This window comes from Rhinopithecus roxellana, chromosome 17 (genome assembly GCF_007565055.1).
Source record: "Rhinopithecus roxellana isolate Shanxi Qingling chromosome 17, ASM756505v1, whole genome shotgun sequence".
Taxonomy (NCBI): Eukaryota; Metazoa; Chordata; class Mammalia; order Primates; family Cercopithecidae; genus Rhinopithecus; species Rhinopithecus roxellana.
In genome coordinates, this window is record NC_044565.1 from 62,604,611 (window position 1) to 62,623,543 (window position 18,933).

The window sequence follows — 18,933 nt, forward strand, 5'->3', positions numbered from 1 at the left end:
TTCACCGTGTTAGCCAGGATAGTCTCGATCTCCTGACCTCGTGATCCGCCCGTCTCGGCCTCCCAAAGTGCTGGGATTACAGGCTTGAGCCACCACGTCCGGCGAATTCATTTTTAATGAGTCTTAAAATTTACCTATTTTCTTTCATTTATATAATCAAGGGATTTATTTCAATTATTTTTCAGGAATTGACAATTAATTTTGCATAAAAGTCTGATTAAACAGAGTAGACTAATCAAGTGTGTATCACTGCCATTACCTACTAGAATCTCAAAGTGACAGAAAAGAAATAAGAAAAGATATTATCACCCAGGACAAAGAGAATGGAAGTCAGTGCCAAAGAAAGATTAAAAAAGAAAAAAGCTTTTGGAAGCCAGAAAGTTGACTGAGGCTGGAGAGGAAGCTGCAACAGCAGCAGCTGAGAGTGATGACACCAATGAGTAGTCTGAGATACCCTGTGGAGATAAATTATCCTTGTGCAAATTGGCAAAAACAAAATCTCACACACAATGAAAAAACTACATGTGAATTTTGAATTAATGTACTAAAATCCATTGTGTGGGGAATGCTTTCATTGAATTCTCATAGAGATCAATGAGAGAAATTAAAAAATAAGAGAACAGGCCGGGTGTGGTGGCTTACCTGAGGTCAGGAGTTCAAGACCAGTCTGAGCAACATGGTGAAACCCTGTCTCTACTAAAAATACAAAAATTAGCTGGGCGCGGTGGCGCATGCCTGTAATCCCAGCTACTCGGGAGGCTGAGGCAGGAGAATCACTTGAGCCCAGGAGGTGGAGGGTGCAGTGAGCTGAGATTGTGCCACTGCACTCCCAGCCTGGATGACACAGCGAGACTCCGTCTAACAAAAAAGAAAAAAAAAAAAGGAATGTACTTTGTATACAAAATGCCCAAAATTTTAGAGTCAGACAGGTCCTTACAGATCCTCTAATTCAATCATCTCAGCTACAAAAGGGAGATAAGCCTCAAACCAGTCAATCATTTAGTGTCAAAAGCTGAGTCTGAATCCTGGGTCTCCAGATTCCCATGTCAGCATCTTTCCTCTTCCACACACTGTTTTAATGTCCGAGAAAGGACATGAAGATGGAGAGAGACCTAAGCCTGTATGGATTAGTTAGAACAACATAAAGTGGTGACCCTCCTACCTGCTCCTGGATACTGGAAGACATTCTGCTGTATCTGAGGATTGATTCCAGTGCCAAACTGTCCTCCCATGTTTCCTGTCATGCCTCTGCTCACCATGCTGTTGCGGCTGGCCAAGGATGCTTCAGGATTTGCTGCTAGTTGTGAAAACGGGCTGGTAGAAGCAGGTGGGGTTCCTGGATTTGTACCATAGTTTGGTGGATAGGGGAATTGCTGTGGAGCACCCTGAGGAAGACGGGGGTTCCCCATTTGAACTGGTAGTCCAGATGAGGGAGGGAGGTTGTTCCCAAAGCTTTGTTGCCTCATAAGCATGGCTCTTTGCTGCTGTATTAGCTGCCTCTGTCGGTGCTGTTGACTGTACAATTCCCGCTGACGTTGTGCCAACATTTGAGCATTCAGGGGTGGCTGAAAAGCAGGAAAAAACTCACTTACTAAAATTATTATAATCACTCTCTATCCTGGAGAGTTTATTGGATTAAAACCTACTTTCGTGGAGCAATAAAGTACATAGCAATTATCACTGTACAAGGGAAACTAAAACAGAAAAGGAACGAAAACCTCTTAAGTAACACACACAGGAGAAAAAATGAATTAAGTACATTTTACAGACTAAAAGTAGTCAAGAAATGCTAAACAATATCTGACCATTATAAACGAGCACGTATATTCTCAATTAAAAGTCACACAGAACTGAAAAATTCAGACAGTATATATTGATTAGTATTATAATATTGGCCATAACCATTATTAAGAGAAACATGAAGACCATAAGGAGGTGAAAGAAAATGTGCTTAATTACTTCTTTTTTTTTTTTGAGGCGGAGTCTCGCTCTGTCGCCTGGACTGGAGTGCAGTGGCCAGATCTCAGCTCACTGCAAGCTCCGCCTCCCGGGTTTACGCCATTCTCCTGCCTCAGCCTCCCGAGTAGCTGGGACTACAGGCGCCCGCCACCTCGCCCGGCTAGTTTTTGTATTTTTAGTAGAGACAGGGTTTCACCGTGTTAGCCAGGATGGTCTCGATCTCCTGACCTCGTGATCCGCCCGTCTCGGCCTCCCAAAGTGCTGGGATTAGAGGCTTGAGCCACCGCGCCCGGCCGATTACTTCTGTCCTATCCTTCATTAGATCATTAGAAGACTTTTTCAATTCCAAAAATTTTACTGTGTTTCTGGTAAGGAGAAACCTAGTTTTCCTCTTTCCTCACTGAGATCATTATCTGACTTTATTTAAATGAATAAAATGTGATTATAGGTGATTTTAATTTTCTTCATTATACTTTTCTGTATTTACCAAATTATCTACAATGAACGTGTATTACCTTTACAATTAGAAAAAACCTACAAATACCATTAAAAAAGGAAGATTCAGAAATCTAGGATCCAATGCCTAAGAAATCATCACTTAAAAAGAAAATAAGTAGAAATAAAATAGTAAAAAAAAAAATAAATGAAAACAGCTATGTTGTATTATTATTGGAGTTTCAGATTATTCCAGGCATTAGTGTAAGTGGTTTAACAGTTGTAATATTATGGATGAGGAAAAAAGTGGTCAAATTAGGTTAAAATCACTTTTTCAATATAACATGGCAACATCAATAAAGCCTTCTTTGGAAAATGTCAATTCAGATTGAGAATCTGGTTAAAGCATACAGCTCTTGCCAACTACATACAGTCTAATCTAGAAGACACTATGAAATAAGACTTTCTGAAAGGAATTATCTTTATGTGAATCCAAAAGTGGGGTCTTGTTTCCTTACAACCTAATTACTCCTGAAATAGCTAGCACTAAGATTGATAAATTGTAAGACAGAGAAACTGAAATCTGGATCCATGAAGCTGTCAATAACTGCTGCTTACCAACAGCTTCAGTCAATACAGTCACGTGATGCATAAAGACATTTCAGCAATAAGGCATTTTAGTAATAAGACATTTCAGCTGCACACGACGGACCAAATTCGGTGGTCCCATAAGGTTATAGTACTACAGTATTTTACTGTACCTCTTCCATGTTTAGGTATGTCTTGATATACAAATACCATAACAACTGACTACAGTATTCAGTACGGTAACATGCTGTACACGTTTGTAGCCTAGGAGCAATAGGATATACACATAGCCAGGATGTATAAGTAAGCTATACCATGTAGGTTTGTGTAAATACACTCTATGACATTTGCACAATTACAAAGTTGCCTAAAAACACATTTTTCAGAACATATCCCTGTCTTTAAGTGATGCATGGCTGTATCTATCCCTTTAATAATACAGGTGCTGGCTTCCTGTATTTGCCCCTAATCCATCTAGTTCCATATTGTGGAGAGGAAAAGAGTACTGTTTGAATCCTCTAAAATTCCCTTTTACATCAACTTTGTTATGAAATAAAAGTAAGTAGTTGAAACAAAAAATTTTTAAGTATGTATGGGGGTAAAGTAGGGAGTGAGTACTAGGTAACATTTAGAAGTCCACCTAGTTCTTTTTATGTTTAAAGTTCTAATGGCGCTGGGTTTACTAAAAAAGGGATTTAAAAAATAAATAAAAGTTAGAAAATGCTGATGTTCAGACTGAATATAGTACACAAGATAGTTAAGACAGCTTAGCAATGTGACTGGGTTTTGATCAGGTTTCGGGTACCGTTCACATAGTTTCATATCAGAGGCTTCCTGTTACTGGTGCTATTCACTACAGCAATAAGAGCTTTTTCTACTTAGTCATCTGGTATCCAATAACAATGACAATAATAACAATAAAACAAAAAGCACCATTTGCTTTAGATCAAATATCAGTAAGAGATATCAAAAGTAATTATTAATTCATTCTAGAAGAAAACTACACTACAAACATCATTAAAAGATCAGCTCACAGACCAGTTCAAAGACACTCAAGTCAACACTTTATGAAACACTGTGTGGGTTAAAGAAGTACTAATGACTTCTGGTTTTCTCACATTACCTGAGGTGTAATTTGCTGTTGCATGCCTGATCTCATATTGATGCCAACAGGAGCAGTTGCTGCAAACTGGTTTAAGATAGCTTGCCGATTTTGGTGTATCAACTAGAGAAAAATGGAAACAGTAAGATACCATATTTCTACACACAAGCACAACACTGGCCTTAGAAAGTAACACAAACTTTCTATTGACTACTAAAAAGTTTTAGTGTTGCAGGTTTGGTAAAATTATTTCCTATGTTTATTTTCCAAAAGGCCGGTAGTTTCCAACATTTATAAAACACTTATTGCCTCCAAAACACTATGGCAAAGTATTTAAAAGTGGGATACACACACACTGCACTCCAGCCTAGGTGACAGAGCGAGACTCTGTCTCAAAAACAAACAAACAACAACAACAAAAACATGGTAATAGTTATTTTAGATAACTGCTGTAATGGAGACAAAGAAATACCAGCCTTAGGTCTTAAAATATTATAAATGTAAAAGCAGGCATACAATAAGGGCACATTTTACAAAGGTCTAAAAGATGAAGGGAAAGTTGAGCAAGCTGGATGGTATTCTCACTTGGAGGTACTATATCTGGTGGATACATATTTGGGGAAAATCCAATACAATTTCATTAGCTAGACAGTATTACGTAAGAAACAAATGGTCTGAAAAAATGGATTATTTATTTAACTAGAAAAAGTAATTACTTTAGACCAGTTTCCCAAATTGGTATGCTAAAAAACATTGTTCTGCAGGATATTAATAGATGTGTTGGGAAAACAGCATTCTGTGCTGTATTAAGTATTGGAAATGATGGGTTACACAAGGTAAAATAGATTTATTTACTGCAGAAATTTTATAAGCCTTTAATTGGCCAAAAGCACATTGTGGATCTCCAAGAAGGGATATACTATGCAATTTATTTATCATGAACCCTTTTTTCTGACATCTAACCATTAACACCCATCTCCCAGAACAATTTTCTATGAACACTGGTTTGGAAGATCAGTCTAGACCAGGATTAGGTTCCAGGTCACAGGCATGCCAGGCATACCTTAACTGTATCTGATAACAGAAGAAGCATTTTTGGAAATGAGATTTTCTTGCAAACAGTCTATAGCTTAAAACATTTCTTCCTCAATAATTTGATATGAATAAACTATTCAGGAAGATAACAGTAACAATAATATTAATACTATTTTATGTTTAATGATACCTTGTATAACACAAATTATATGTATATATCATACATTAATATATTTCAATATATTATATATAAACTAGAAAGCCTACGGAAGTTTTCTAAGAATCCAAAGAGCTATGAACGTGATTAAATCTCTTGTCACCAAATAGCTCAACTCTTAATTCTAGCTTCAGTCATTTTCTGACTCCCATTAGATCAGAAAACAAACCAATTTTTGGGAAAAGCTCATTATAATATAAATGTTAAAATGACAACTCTAAGGCATTGTGGAATAAGTTAAAACTTCTTTTTGAAGTTCTGAGTTACTTCAAAAAGAAAGATACCAACATTATAGTTTTAAAAGTCAAAAAGACTCTTAAATACCAAAACAGACATACTTCTTAAACTTGAAAGACCATATTCATAAATTTAAATAAACCAAGTTAATTTTATAAAGATTTATTTAAAAACTCAGTACATTCAAGATACTGTATAAAGTTTGCAGGTTACAAAGGTGAGCAAATTCCTGTCCTTCTGAGAGTCCCCTACTGAACGGCAAAAGCCAACGCACAACAGTAAAATGCACAGGTGCTTTGTCTGCATAGACAGACACATCTACGGCAGCACAGAGACAGCAGCTCATTCAGCCTAGGGATGAAGACAGGGACCATGAAGCATGAGTGAGCTCAGCAGTCTTGAAGGATGAGAATGCGAGGTGGCAAGGAGGAGGGCAGAGTTAACTTGAAGCAGAGGGAACAGCAAGTATAAGAACAGGAGAGGAGGCAATGAGGACAGGTAAAAATACATTCCAAACATATAGCTTTATATGTTCTTTGAATTGTGAGATAATATACAAATGAAATGGGTAGGGATGGAGGAAAGATGTCTGACAAGTAGTAACAGGCTTTTTTTAAGAAGTAGAAGGAATTATTCTAAATAGCATAAATCTACAAGTACTATCTGTTATAGGAAACCTGATCTATTTCTGTGCTTGAATTAACCCTTGTTCATTTTTTCCTCCCCTTGACTATCTGTGTGTGTAACCTGACTAGTGCTGTGTACATCTGTCCTACTTTGACCTGCCTCTTTTCTTCAATTATTAAAATGCTTTGTTTTTTAACAAGTAGGTCAAGTTCCACTTCTTCCAACAAAGCCTTCCCAAAAGGATCACTACATTCCTTAGCTCCTTGGAAATCTTAACTTTCAGAGAGGTGGGGGATGGGAGGAGATTAGTTGTTAGTCCTTAGACACAAACACAGGTTAAAAGGCTTGTTGTAGAACAAAAGGAAATGTGGGGCTTGTGGCCAGTGGAAGAGGGCAAACCCATTCACAAGTATAAAATAAACACACGCAGTTCAGGCTAGCTGTCACTTTATCTGCTGGAATGGATATTTTTCCCAATGCTTTACCAAGAAGTCCTTCTATAGGAAACCTAAAAGATGATTATCTAGCCTAGAGGTTCTCAACTAGGGGTGATTCTGCCAAACAAGGGACATTTGGCAAGATATTTTTGCTGATCACAACTTGGGGAGGAGGTACTGCTGACGTCTAGTGGGCAGAGGCAGGAATGCTGCTAAACATCCTTAATGCACACAACATCTCCCCCATATCAAGAATTATCCAGCCCCAAATGTTAAAGTGCCAAGGTTGAGAAACCCTGAGCTAGCTACTGCACAAATTCTTGCAAAGACAAAAGTATTCTTTGAAGAAGTTTCTTGTTCTATCAGGCATTTTCTATTGCCAGAAACCTGAAGGTAAAATGTTTGTCTTCTTTTCTGTCCTTTAATCCTAATTCTGTTTTCTGATCACTTCTATTCTCTACAATATATAAAAGATTATCAATGGTGGTTCTTATAAAGTCAGATACATACATTTGTTCAGTACCCTAACACATACATATCTGGATTTCACTTGTTTTAAGATTGCTAACTATACCATATTTGTTTATGTGTCTCCCTGTCACTTTTTCTTTATATTCTCCTCTTGATAGTTTTGAAGATCATGATCCTTGCTAGGGAAGAAGAAAACAAAACTGGAGTAGAAAAATCGTATGTTTTGTCAGCTAATATGATACCATTTTCTTTTTCTTCTTTTTTTTTTGTATGTTTTGTCAGCTAATATGATACCATTTTCTTTTTCTTCTTCTTCTTCTTCTTTTTGAGACAGAGCTTCGCTCTTGCCGCCCAGGCTGTAGTGCAATGGTGAGATCTTGGCTCACCGCAACCTCTGCCTCCTGGGTTCAAGCGATTCTCCTGCCTCAGCCTCCCAAGTAGCTGGGATTACAGGCATATGCCACCATGCCCGGCTAATTTTGTATTTTTAGTAGAGACAGGGTTTCTCCATGTTGGTCAGGCTGGTCTCGAACTCCCGACCTCAGGTGATCCACTCGCCTTGGCCTCCCAAAGTGCTGGAATTACAGGTGTGAGCCACTGTGCCCGGCCTTCTTTTCATTTTTTCATTTTTTTATTATGATTTTTTCTGTCACCCAGGCTGAAGTGCAGTGGTGCTATCTCCGCTCACTGCAAGCTCCACCTCCCAGGTTCATGCCATCCTCCTGCCTCAGCCTCCCGAGTAGCTGGGACTACAGGTGCCCGCCACCACGACTGGCTAATTTTTTGTATTTTTAGTGGAGACGGGGTTTCACCGTGTTAGCCAGGATGGTCTCGATCTGCTGACCTCGTGATCCGCCCACCTTGGCCTCCCAAAGTGCTGGGATTACAGGCGTGAGCCACCGTGCCCGACCTATGATACCATTTTCTAAAAGCAGCAGGTCTACCCATTTTTGCTGTTGTTCTTTTTCCCGAAATAGAATTTTAGATGTCCTTTATTGATATTACGGATATATTTCTTGGGTCTTTGCTCATTTGAGAAGTAAGTCAGTATTACACCTAATGGCTTGTAACTTTGTATTACTTTTTAATCATCAGCTCCTTCCTTCCTTTTTGCTGTTTTTTAACAGTCTCAAACAATACAGATATACTAGTTTCCTAAGATGTTTTTCATATCTCTCCTCCCAACTGGGGATTTATTCATAACTCTATAATTGAATTTAAAATGTTATAATATTTTTACTGCTTTACACAAGGAGTAAAAAGTATATACCAGCCAGTGAGATATACTTAGGGTCAATAAATGATATCTATTTATACATTTTATTTTTTTAACATGTTTTTAAACTGATCTTAAAATTCACTAAAAAGAAACAAACTATAATGTATATCTGAGTATACTCCTTTTTCTTTTCTCAAATCATTAGGCATGGTGCTAAATTCTTGCTATGAGATGCTTACAGTCTCCTGCATTTGGGAAGAGGGAAGGAGAGGATATAACCAATAAGTGAACAGATGGGTATCAATCCAGTGAGGTAAATATATTATGAATAGCACATTACAAACTGGGTGTATTCTGGATACTAGTCCTTTGCCAGTCATATGGGTTGAAAATATCTTCTTTGAGTCTTTGTCTTGCCTTTTAACCTTGCTTATGGTGTCTTTTGTCTTGTAGGTCTTAAATTTTAATGTAAACATTAACTTTTTCCTTTATGTCATTTTAAAGAGGCTACAGAGATATTTTCATATTCACATTTAGGTCATTAAAACACTTAAGAGTTTATTTTTGTGTCTTGTATAAGATGAGGATCTAATTTAATTTTTTCCTCCTCATGAATAGTCAAATGTACCAGCATTTATGATGCATGCCATTCTTTCCCCATTGTCACCTCTGTCTCTTATTAAGTCTCTCCAATATGTCTGGGTGTGTTTCTGGGCTTTCTATTATGCAGAGCTATTATGCAGAACCCTTTATTATGTAGAACTCTATTATGGTAGAACTATTTATCCTCATGCTAGTTCCACACTGTTTTAATTTTTTTTTTAGAGACAATGTCTTGCTCTGCCACCCAGGCTGGAATGAGTAGCACAACCACAGCTCACTGCAGCCTTGAATTCCTGGCTCAAGCCATCCTTCCAACTTAGCCTCCTGAGTAGTTGGGACTACAGGTGCATATCCCCACACCTGGCTTTTTGTGTTTTGTTTTTTTGGTAGAGAGAGAGTCTTGCTATGTTGCCCAGGCTGGTCTCAAACTCCTAACCTCAAGCAATCTTCCTGCCTGAGCCTCTCAAAATGGGGGAATTATAGGTGTAAGCCATCATATCTGGCCTGCTTTAATCTTTAAAGCTTTGTTTTAAATCTTGATATCAGTAGAGCAAGTATACCCTCATTTTATTAATACTTCAAGATTGTATTGATGCTTCTAAAACAAATTTAGCATCTATTTGTCAAATTCCACGTTGAGATTTTGTTGGAATTCCACTGAATTTACTGATTAAATTTGGAACAATTGTCATCTTTTTACTAGCAACAACCAATTAGAAGATATAATTTCTTTCATGAGTATTTTTTATTTGGATATTCTTCTTGCCTTTCAATTATGAGTTTCAGTCTTCTAAGTTTTCAACAGTGTGAATTTCTTTTTTTTTTTGAGATGGAGTTTCATTCTTGTCGCCAAGGCTGGAGTGCAATGGCACAATCTTGGCTCACTGCAACCTCTACCTCCCAGGTTCAAGTGATTCTCCTGTCTCAGCCTCCTGAGTACCTGGGAACATGCCACCACACCTGGCTAATTTTTGTATTTTTAGTACAGACGGGGCTTCACCATGTTGGCCAGACTGGTCTCAAACTCCTGACCTCAGGTGATCCTCCCGCCTTGGTCTCCCAAAGTGCTGGGGTTACAGGCATGAGCCACTGTGCCTGGTCTGAATGTATTTTTAATTAATTTTCCAGTAAAAAGAATTGTCATTTTTATTTCTTGTTCTTTTATCTAAAATCCTTGCTGAACTACTCTATTTGTTCTAAATTCCCTATAGATTCTTTAGGATTTTCTATATAAACAGTTGTATTATTTACATATAATTTTCTTTCTCATGTTTGCTTTTTATATTTCAGAATGACTTAATTTTTAGTGCACTAATGGTATTCATTTTTTGTCTACACTGACATGTACTTAGTCACACACAAAAAAATACAACCTGTCATTTAATAGGATTTAAGTCAGGATACTACCTCAGTTTACTATTTTATCCCAACTGTGAATTTAACTATATAACTTTAAACAATACATTTAAACCTCAATTTCTTGATTTAATCAGGCACTGTTATTGCCAACCCACAGCCATTGATTCTCCCATTCTTTCTTGAAGACAGAATAGATTTTGTTCAGCTGATCATCCCAAATCACTCAACTCCAGGGGTAATCCAGGAGTACTCTCAGTCAGTCTTTGCGAACCACTGGTTAAGGGTGTACATGTGACTCAGTTCGGACTAGTCAGACATGTGAAATATTTTTCTCCCTTTTTAATTTTTTTTTTTGGTTCCTTTTTTTCTTTTTTTGGTGGGGGATGGGGTGGGAAGACCATCTGGAAAAAGTTTCCTGGCTTTTGGAAAGAGGTACATAGGAAAGAAACAGTCCCTTTTCTTCTGCTAGTTATAGTTTTGTTTGCCTATGATATTTGTAATCATGGCATGCCAAGGATTCCAGAGCAAAAAGAGAAAGAACCTAGGTCCTTGATAACATCCCTGAATCTCTGAAGTAACCACACCTTGGTCTGCCTCCATTTTGAATTGTCAGTTGGGTCAAAGTATTTTCTTTACTGTTTTACTATGCTGAGTTGATCTTTTTTTCTTTTTCTTTCTTTTGAGATGGAGTCTCGCTGTGTTGCCCAGGCTGGAGTGCAGTGGCCGGATCTCAGCTCACTGCAACCTCCACCTCCCGGGTTCCCGGCATTCTCCTGCCTCAGCCTCCCGAGTAGCTGGGACTACAGGCACCCGCCACCTCGCCCGGCTAGTTTTTTGTAGTTTTTAGTAGAGACGGGGTTTCACCGGGTTAGCCAGGATGGTCTCGATCTCCTGACCTCGTGATCTGCCCGTCTCGGCCTCCCAAAGTGCTGGGATTACAGGCTTGAGCCACCGCGCCTGGCCGATCTTTTTTTCTTTCCTTGTGGCTGAAAGCATCTTAACTAAGACACTGACTGAGAACCTTGGCCAGACCTGCTCACAGAAAGCCCTTAAGTGGACACATGGAAAATTCCTAGTATTTGCAGTACAAGTGAAGCTGAGTGACCTACTGCTGAAACAGTAAGAACTTATGGCTTAGAACAGAAAGAACAGGCCTGGATGTGGCTCATTAGATAGCAGAGTTACTGTCTTAGTTGGCAGTATAAGTTGTTTTTGCGTATAGACATTTCTGGGGTTTATAACATAGTAAGCCCCAAATTCTGTGTTTCTTCGACTTGGTGGATACTTTATACTCTGTTGGGCTACCATGCCATCTCTGGATAGGCATTCATGAGATTTAAAGGAAGCAAAGAACAGCAACTTTCACCTATTTGCATCTTATTCTCCTACCTTTGCAGGGCTTCTCTGCTTATCAGCTGTTTTAGGAGCAAAAGAAAGCCAAAACAACTTTTTTTCTGAACCAAGCATGAATCATCATTCCATTCATTCACGAACCTGACCTAGACCCTTGGTCTGGCCTTGCTCATTGACCCTTTAATATTAGGCAGTATTTACAGAACTTTACATTGTAAAATGAGAAACTAGCACACCTACACTTTCCTTTACTTTTTTGGTTTAGCCCTTAATCATGTACTGCTTGCAGTGTCACTTAACTTTTCAGGTATGTAGTCAAAACGGTTTCAGGTTTTGTAGTCAAAAAGCCAAGCAGTTACCTGTTTCTTTCATTCCTTGTATTCTTTATAGTACCTAGTACAGTCCCCTAAATATGCTCTGTGAAAAATTAAACATGGGGAAACTACTAAGCATTTCTTATTCTGGTGCCCTCTATCTAAAGATGAATGGAAAGCTACAAGAAGTAGTTTGTCTTCAATTAATATCTCAGAACATTTATGATTCCTTCTCTTTCTCTTTTCCTCTCTCTTCCTTTAATTCTTCTTTGAATCCTTTACTCCACCCTAGCATTTAAAAAATTATTCCTTTTATTGTTATTCTATCATTAAAAAAAAATTTTCCTTTCTTAGTTCTCCTTTTCTCTTCCTTTCATCATCTTCCTTTTTTTAAACAGAATGGAAGCACATTTTATATCACATATTATGTTTATTAATGCAACTTTATAGTAATAGCTAGTATTTATCAACTGCTACAATATGCCAGGCATTATGCTACAAGCTTTACATGTTTTGTCTCATTTATTCCACACAACCAGCAGTGAGGGAAAGGAATTCTTTATTAGACTCTTTTTATAGATGAGGAATTAGAGGCTTTAAAAGGTAAATCACTTGATTAAGGCAAACCACCTAAGTTTAGAACTGGGACTTGAAACTAGAACTCTTAAAACCATTATATCACACTGCCTTTCCAGTATAATTTATCTACTTCTTTCTCTTCCTTCCTGAATTAGTAAGTCTCCAGGGAACCTCTTTAAATACTTTTATAAAAATTCGGCCGGGCGCGGTGGCTCAGGCTGGGCGCGGTGGCTCAAGCCTGTAATCCCAGCACTTTGGGAGGCCGAGACGGGCGGATCACGAGGTCAGGAGATCGAGACCATCCTGGCTAATACGGTGAAACCCCGTCTCTACTAAAAAATACAAAAACTAGCCGGGCGACGAGGCGGGCGCCTGTAGTCCCAGCTACTCGGGAGGCTGAGACAGGAGAATGGCGTGAACCCGGGAGGCGGAGCTTGCAGTGAGCTGAGAGCCGGCCACTGCACTCCAGCCTGGGCGGCAGAGCAAGACTCCGTCTCAAAAAAAAAAAAAAAAAAAAAAAAAAAAAAAAAAAAATTCAAAGCAATATACAAGTATGATTTTAGAAACTACAAGATTCATAACAAGAAGCAACAATCTACAGCTCAGGTCCCCCTTTCCACAGCAGACATTGTTTTTTTTTTTTTTTTTTGAGACAGAGTCTCACTCTGTCGCCCAGGCTGGAGTGCAATGGCACAATCTCGGCTCACTGCAACCTCCGTCTACCGGGTTCAAGTGATTCTCCTGCCTCAACCACCATAGGAGCGGGGATTATAGGCATGTGCCACCATGCCCAGTTATTTATTTTTTGCACTTTTAGTAGAAACGGGGTTTCGTCATGTTGGCCAGGCTGGTTTCGAACTCCTAACCTCAAGTGATCCACCAGCCTTGGTCTCCCAAACTGCTGGGATTAGAGGCGTGAGCCATCACGCCTGGCCCATAGCAGACATTTTTAACCATTTGCTCTTGTGGTCCTTAATGATTATCTCCGTATCTGTTGCTTATACAATCTTAAATATTTATGCCACTACACCTATTCATTTCCTGTCATAAGAGAGAAGATTTAACTCACTCACAACTCCCAGGCCCCCAAACTATCCTTTCCTTCATTCTCCTAATATAATAACATCACTAGGCATCAATCTCTCCAACCTCAAACAATATAAATAAACTTTATTTTCTGTTCCAGTAATCATAAACAGTATCTCTTGATGCTCTACTTTGTAAATTAAGCTGGTTTTCTTAATTTAACAATCGTATGATGTTCCTCTTAAATGGTTTGTATCTCAAAAAATAAAAATTAAATTGTCTTTAAGTTGTAGGTCTCAAAGTGCTTTATTAGGAGCCTACTGTCTTTAACTGAGTGAAAGGCCCCTTATCCCTTTCCTAGGAGATCAAGGGTGGCTCTTCAAATCTTTCATGAAGGTTCCGGGAGTGGACTTGACACTTTTATTGTAGCAACCGGGCTGCCTTGAACAGAGTTTTGGTATCTGTCTTTAAAAACTATCACCTGCTGGCCAGGTGCGGTGGCTCACGCCTGTAATTCCAGCACTTTGGGAGGCCGAGGTGGGCAAATCACAAGGTCAAGAGATCGAGATCATCCTGGCCAGCATGGTGAAACCCTGTCTCTACTAAAAATATAAAAATTACCTGGGAGTGGTGGCACACACCTGTAATCCCAGCTACTCGGGAGTCTGAGGCAGGAGAATTGCTTGAACCTGGGAGGCAGAGGTTGCATGGGCTGAGATCGCATTACCGCACAATAGCCTGGAGACAGAGTGAAATTTCGTCTCAAAAAAAAAAAAAAAAAGTATCAACTGCTAAACAAGAGCACTCACCTGCTGTTGTCCCTGTAATCGCTGTTGTAGTTGAAGTCGAAGCTGGTTAGGTGCAGCCGGAGGTCTGTTTAGAGTTTGCCTGGGCTGCATGCCCATGCCAGGTGAAAAAGCACCTCGGGGAGGTGTTACTTGAACAGGCATCGTCCCCAGTGAAGGTTTTTGCCTGACTATGCCTTGGAAAGGGCTAGGGAGATTGGCAGTAGGAGAAGGAGAAGAGTAAGGCTGGGAATAAAGGTTGGGTCTTTCTTCCATCATCAAAGGTGGTGTTGCTTGTTGTGGTGGAAATCTCTCTGATAATACATCTAATCCACCCCCCTGTTAGAAAAGAAGCCAGAATATTTTACAAATAAATTTCTGCCAATAAGTGATATGCTTCTGTATTTCTAGAAAATATCATTATATATTCATTCTGAATTCATGCTCTCTAGAAGTTTACTACCTAAAGAAATCATTTATAAAAGCTGCTTTTGAAATGGAGTAACAGATTAGCTGAGATATTTAAAATGTCAGTACAGAGATGGCAATGTAGTTAAAATAAAGGCTCCAAATCAATGAAATATAACTAAAAGGTTTGGAAAAAAACTTCATTGCAAAGCCTAAGAATCAATAAACTTTACATTTAATAGCTTACTATAGGAAGTAGATTCTTTTTTTTTTTTTTTTTTGAGACAGAGTTTTGCTCTGTTGCCCAGGCTGGAGTGCAGTGGTACGATCTCGGCTCACCACAAGCTCTGCCTCCCGGGTTCATGCCATTCTCCTGCCTCAGCCTCCTGAGTAGCTGAGCCTACAGGCTCCCGCCACCAAGCCCGGCTAATTTTTTTGTATTTTTAGTAGAGACAGGGTTTCAGCATGTTAGCCAGGATGGTCTCGATTTCCTGACCTCGTGATCCGCCTGCCTTGGCCTCCCAAACTGCTGGGATTACGGGCTTGAGCCACCGTGCCCGGCCTATAGGAAGTAGATTCTTAAAGGAGGGATCAAGCAGGCATTTTTCTATCTCAGATATAAAATTCATGCTTTTATTTGAAAAAAAAAAAAAAATCCACAGCTGATGTAACAGAAAGCTGTAGTGTTATGGTTTCCAAATGTTTTCACTATTACCTACTGTAAGAAATATAAATTGTGACCTATTTGCGCACATGCGCATGTGTGCATGTGTGTGTGTGCGTATATGCAGCTGAAAGGAGTTTCATAAAACATGACTTCTTTTTATGGGTTACGCATTCTCACACTTTGTATTCTACACTATTCTACTCTATTTAAAAATGCTGGTCAAGATGCACTAAAGTGATTTTATCACCCTATCATCTAAAAAAGGCTAACCTGGAAGTTGGAATACCATGGAATATACTGGCAGAAGACAAGCATGAATGAAGGATAAATTAAGCTCTAAAATGAGAAGTGATGCTATAAATCTGGATTCTATTCTGGCTGGAGCTTGTAAGATTCTGTTCCATGGTGAAAAGCTAAGACTTATTTCTAATTCTAATTATTATAATATTTTTCTTTAAAAAAAACTATGTATTATATATTTTGATAAGTTTCACAAGGGGTAAATTATAAAACAGCTAAAGCACAGTGGGTACACTATTTTAAAATCTTGCTTAAAATAATTTTCTAGCTTCTTAGGGCTCCATCAGTTAAATAATGTTGACTTTAATAAATACCTGAACAAGTTTGTCAATTCCCAGAGCTCTGTCTAGTTCAGCTAGCTCAGTTTCATCTTTGCCACTAAGGAAGGATACCAGCTGTTCAAGAAGAGCCTTCTCATCATTTCTCCCTTCTACTGTTGTGGGTGGACAGAGAAGCTCATCTAATTGTGAGCTAATACACTGGCTGCAGGATTAAAAAACAAGAGAGTTTCAGACTGACATAGCAAATAATTTATTCAATCTTTATATACATATATAGGTGCAAATTTGGTCTTAGAAAATTCTCTGTTGAGATGCTTGGCAATTCTAACGCCATGGTATGTTCTATGTTTAATGTGCAGAAATTAAATGAGTATTTGGTATGTAGCTTAAATATATTTTTCGTTCTTTTGTCAATCATTGAACTTTGTTCCCATATTCTTCATGTTACAGAAATAGCCTGGAAAATTAACCAACATAGTTAAGAAAGGGGAAATAACTTATAATAAAAGTAAAAACAAAATCAGCCAAAAACTCAGAAAAAATCATTTAGCCTATAATTCAGATTTATTCTACTACTTCTATTTATCTATTTTATGAATGCCATTAACTGTTAATAACTGAACCACAATCAAAACACTACATATTATATTAACTTTTAAAGATGACCAAATCATCTTGATTGTTGACATGATTACCATTTACAAAAGAAATCAAACTGGAAAAATGAAATATGCTAGGTATTAAGCAACAAAACAAATTATTCATTGATTACATGTAGGAAATACACAGTCTAATTCAAATTGATACCAACTGATACATAAAACAGAAATATATACAAAATAATACTAATCCTAATAACACTAATATAATAATACAATTATTAGCACTCTTCCTTTGGGAAGGTAAATGGGAATACAGTTCCTAGTTAAGGCACTAAACCACAATCAGCACTATCTAGTCTTCCTATGGTTGGCAGGTATGAGATGCACTCTGTGTTATGGAATACGGCTGCCTGTAGGGAGTAAGAAATTCAGTTCTAATCAAGATGTGACATTGAGTAGATGGAAAAAGTATACTTTCCTTTCTTATAACTTCTTGCACCAAATGAAGAGAAATGCTGGACAAATATAACTAAAAGTTCAAGAGCAACATAATTATTATACTGAGGCCAATTCATCCATAGGTCCCAGACACATCATGGTAATCAATTAAAGTTATACATGAAATATAAAACAATAGCTACATATTATATCAATCTCTTGGTGATTACAATGTATACTAGCCTTGTGGTCATGTAGTCAATAAATCTATTTAATTCAGTGTCTTTCCCTTGCCCCACTACCCTCACTTTTTTTTTTTTCCCCCTGAGACGGAGTTTCAGTCTTGTTGCCCAGGCTGGAGTGCAATGGCGTGATCTTGGTTCACTGCAACCTCCACCTCCCGGGTTCAAGCAATTCTCTTGCCTCAGCCTCCTTAGTAGCTGGGATGACAGCCGCGCACCACCACGTCTGGCAAATTTTTTGTATTTTCAGTAGAGACAGGGTTTCACTATTGTGGCCAGGCTGATCTCAAACTCCTGACCTCAGGAGATCCACCTGCCTCTGCCTCCCAAAGTGTTAGGATTACAGGCCAGAGCCACTGCACTGGCCCACTTTTTTTTTTTTTTAAATAAGTATTTACATCTATTAATATCTCACAAAATACCACTGTAGACTGAAATCTAGTTTGGAAAAAATAGTTCTCTGTTTAGAAGTTGGTATCTGATACCTTATAAAATACAAAATGTATTACTTACTCTTCTGATTTATTCTGATTTATAGCTGTCACTGTATTATTTGTCCATGGACTCTGATCGCCTGTTCCTGGTTGTCCAAATTGGTTATCAATTGCTTCCAATTCCAGCTCAGGTAATCCTGATTGAAGAAGAAAAGGTAAGAAGTCATTATCTCAGTGGAGGATAAAATGATAGTATTTTCAAAAATAATATATTGGAGAGTGAGATTTCCCCTTTAAAGTATGACTTCAATGATACAAAGGTCACTTATTCAGCACTTTAAACTATCTAATATGACCATATAATAAAAAGTAAATGAGAAAGTGAAAAAAGATTTCTGAATCAAGGAAAATCTGATATTAAAGTTTGTACATAGGTTAATGTTATCCAGAATCACTCAGGACTTTGTCAGAAATTATTTATTTTAAAGATAAATTTAACAATTTTGGTTATTTGCTTTTCAGTCACATCGTAACAGAATATGCTTTAAGTAACACAGTGTCATCACCATGAAATGAGAGTGGTGAGCAAAAGATAAAATACATTCTATCAGGGGTAGGAACAGAAACTAGAATCTGAGGCCATGTAGCAAATGAACACAGCTCTACAGTTGCTAATCTTAGAATACAGCTGTACAGTAACAGTATAAGAACTGAGACTTATAATGATGGCTCAAATGAAAAAAGAAGTCGAATTGTGTTTTATAATTGAAGAAAATAGTATATGTATTTTAGAAAGTTTCTCCGTAAGGCTTTTTTGGAAAGCTTTATGGTCATCTCTGTACTATTTATACTAGAAAAAAATTTATAAATAACCTAAATTCCAGAAATTGAGGGACTGATGAATGAATTATGGTATAGATACTGACAATGTGCTGTTAAATGAAAAAAGAAAACATATTCCAAAACATTATTTTCAAGATGACTGTTTTTATAAACTATTTCATATATATTAATAAAAAAAATTCTGGGAGGATACACACATACACACACACACACACACACACACACACACACTTTAGCTCCACTTTAGGTAGTCAGATTAAAGGCTACTTTTCTTTCTATGATGGTTATTACAAATAACCATCCAATGGTTGGTATTACAACCAACCAATGGTGAGAAATAAAAGTTATATAAACACATATACTTTTAAATGT

At 37.9% G+C, this 18,933-nt stretch overlaps 1 protein-coding gene across 5 annotated transcripts in view; it reads right to left on the minus strand.

The window, feature by feature from the left end:
* NCOA1 (nuclear receptor coactivator 1) overlaps positions 1 to 18,933 on the minus strand; it is a 159,229-nt gene that overhangs the window by 29,264 nt on the left and 111,032 nt on the right. For all 5 annotated transcript variants that reach the window (XM_030920914.1, XM_030920916.1, XM_030920915.1 and 2 more), the window contains 5 exons: positions 17,798 to 17,915; positions 16,036 to 16,204; positions 14,371 to 14,685; positions 4,106 to 4,207; positions 1,163 to 1,565 (listed from right to left, as the gene is read on the minus strand). In XM_030920914.1, the coding sequence (XP_030776774.1) occupies positions 1,163 to 1,565; positions 4,106 to 4,207; positions 14,371 to 14,685; positions 16,036 to 16,204; positions 17,798 to 17,915 (1,107 nt within the window). The remainder of the gene's footprint in view (positions 1 to 1,162; positions 1,566 to 4,105; positions 4,208 to 14,370; positions 14,686 to 16,035; positions 16,205 to 17,797; positions 17,916 to 18,933) is intronic.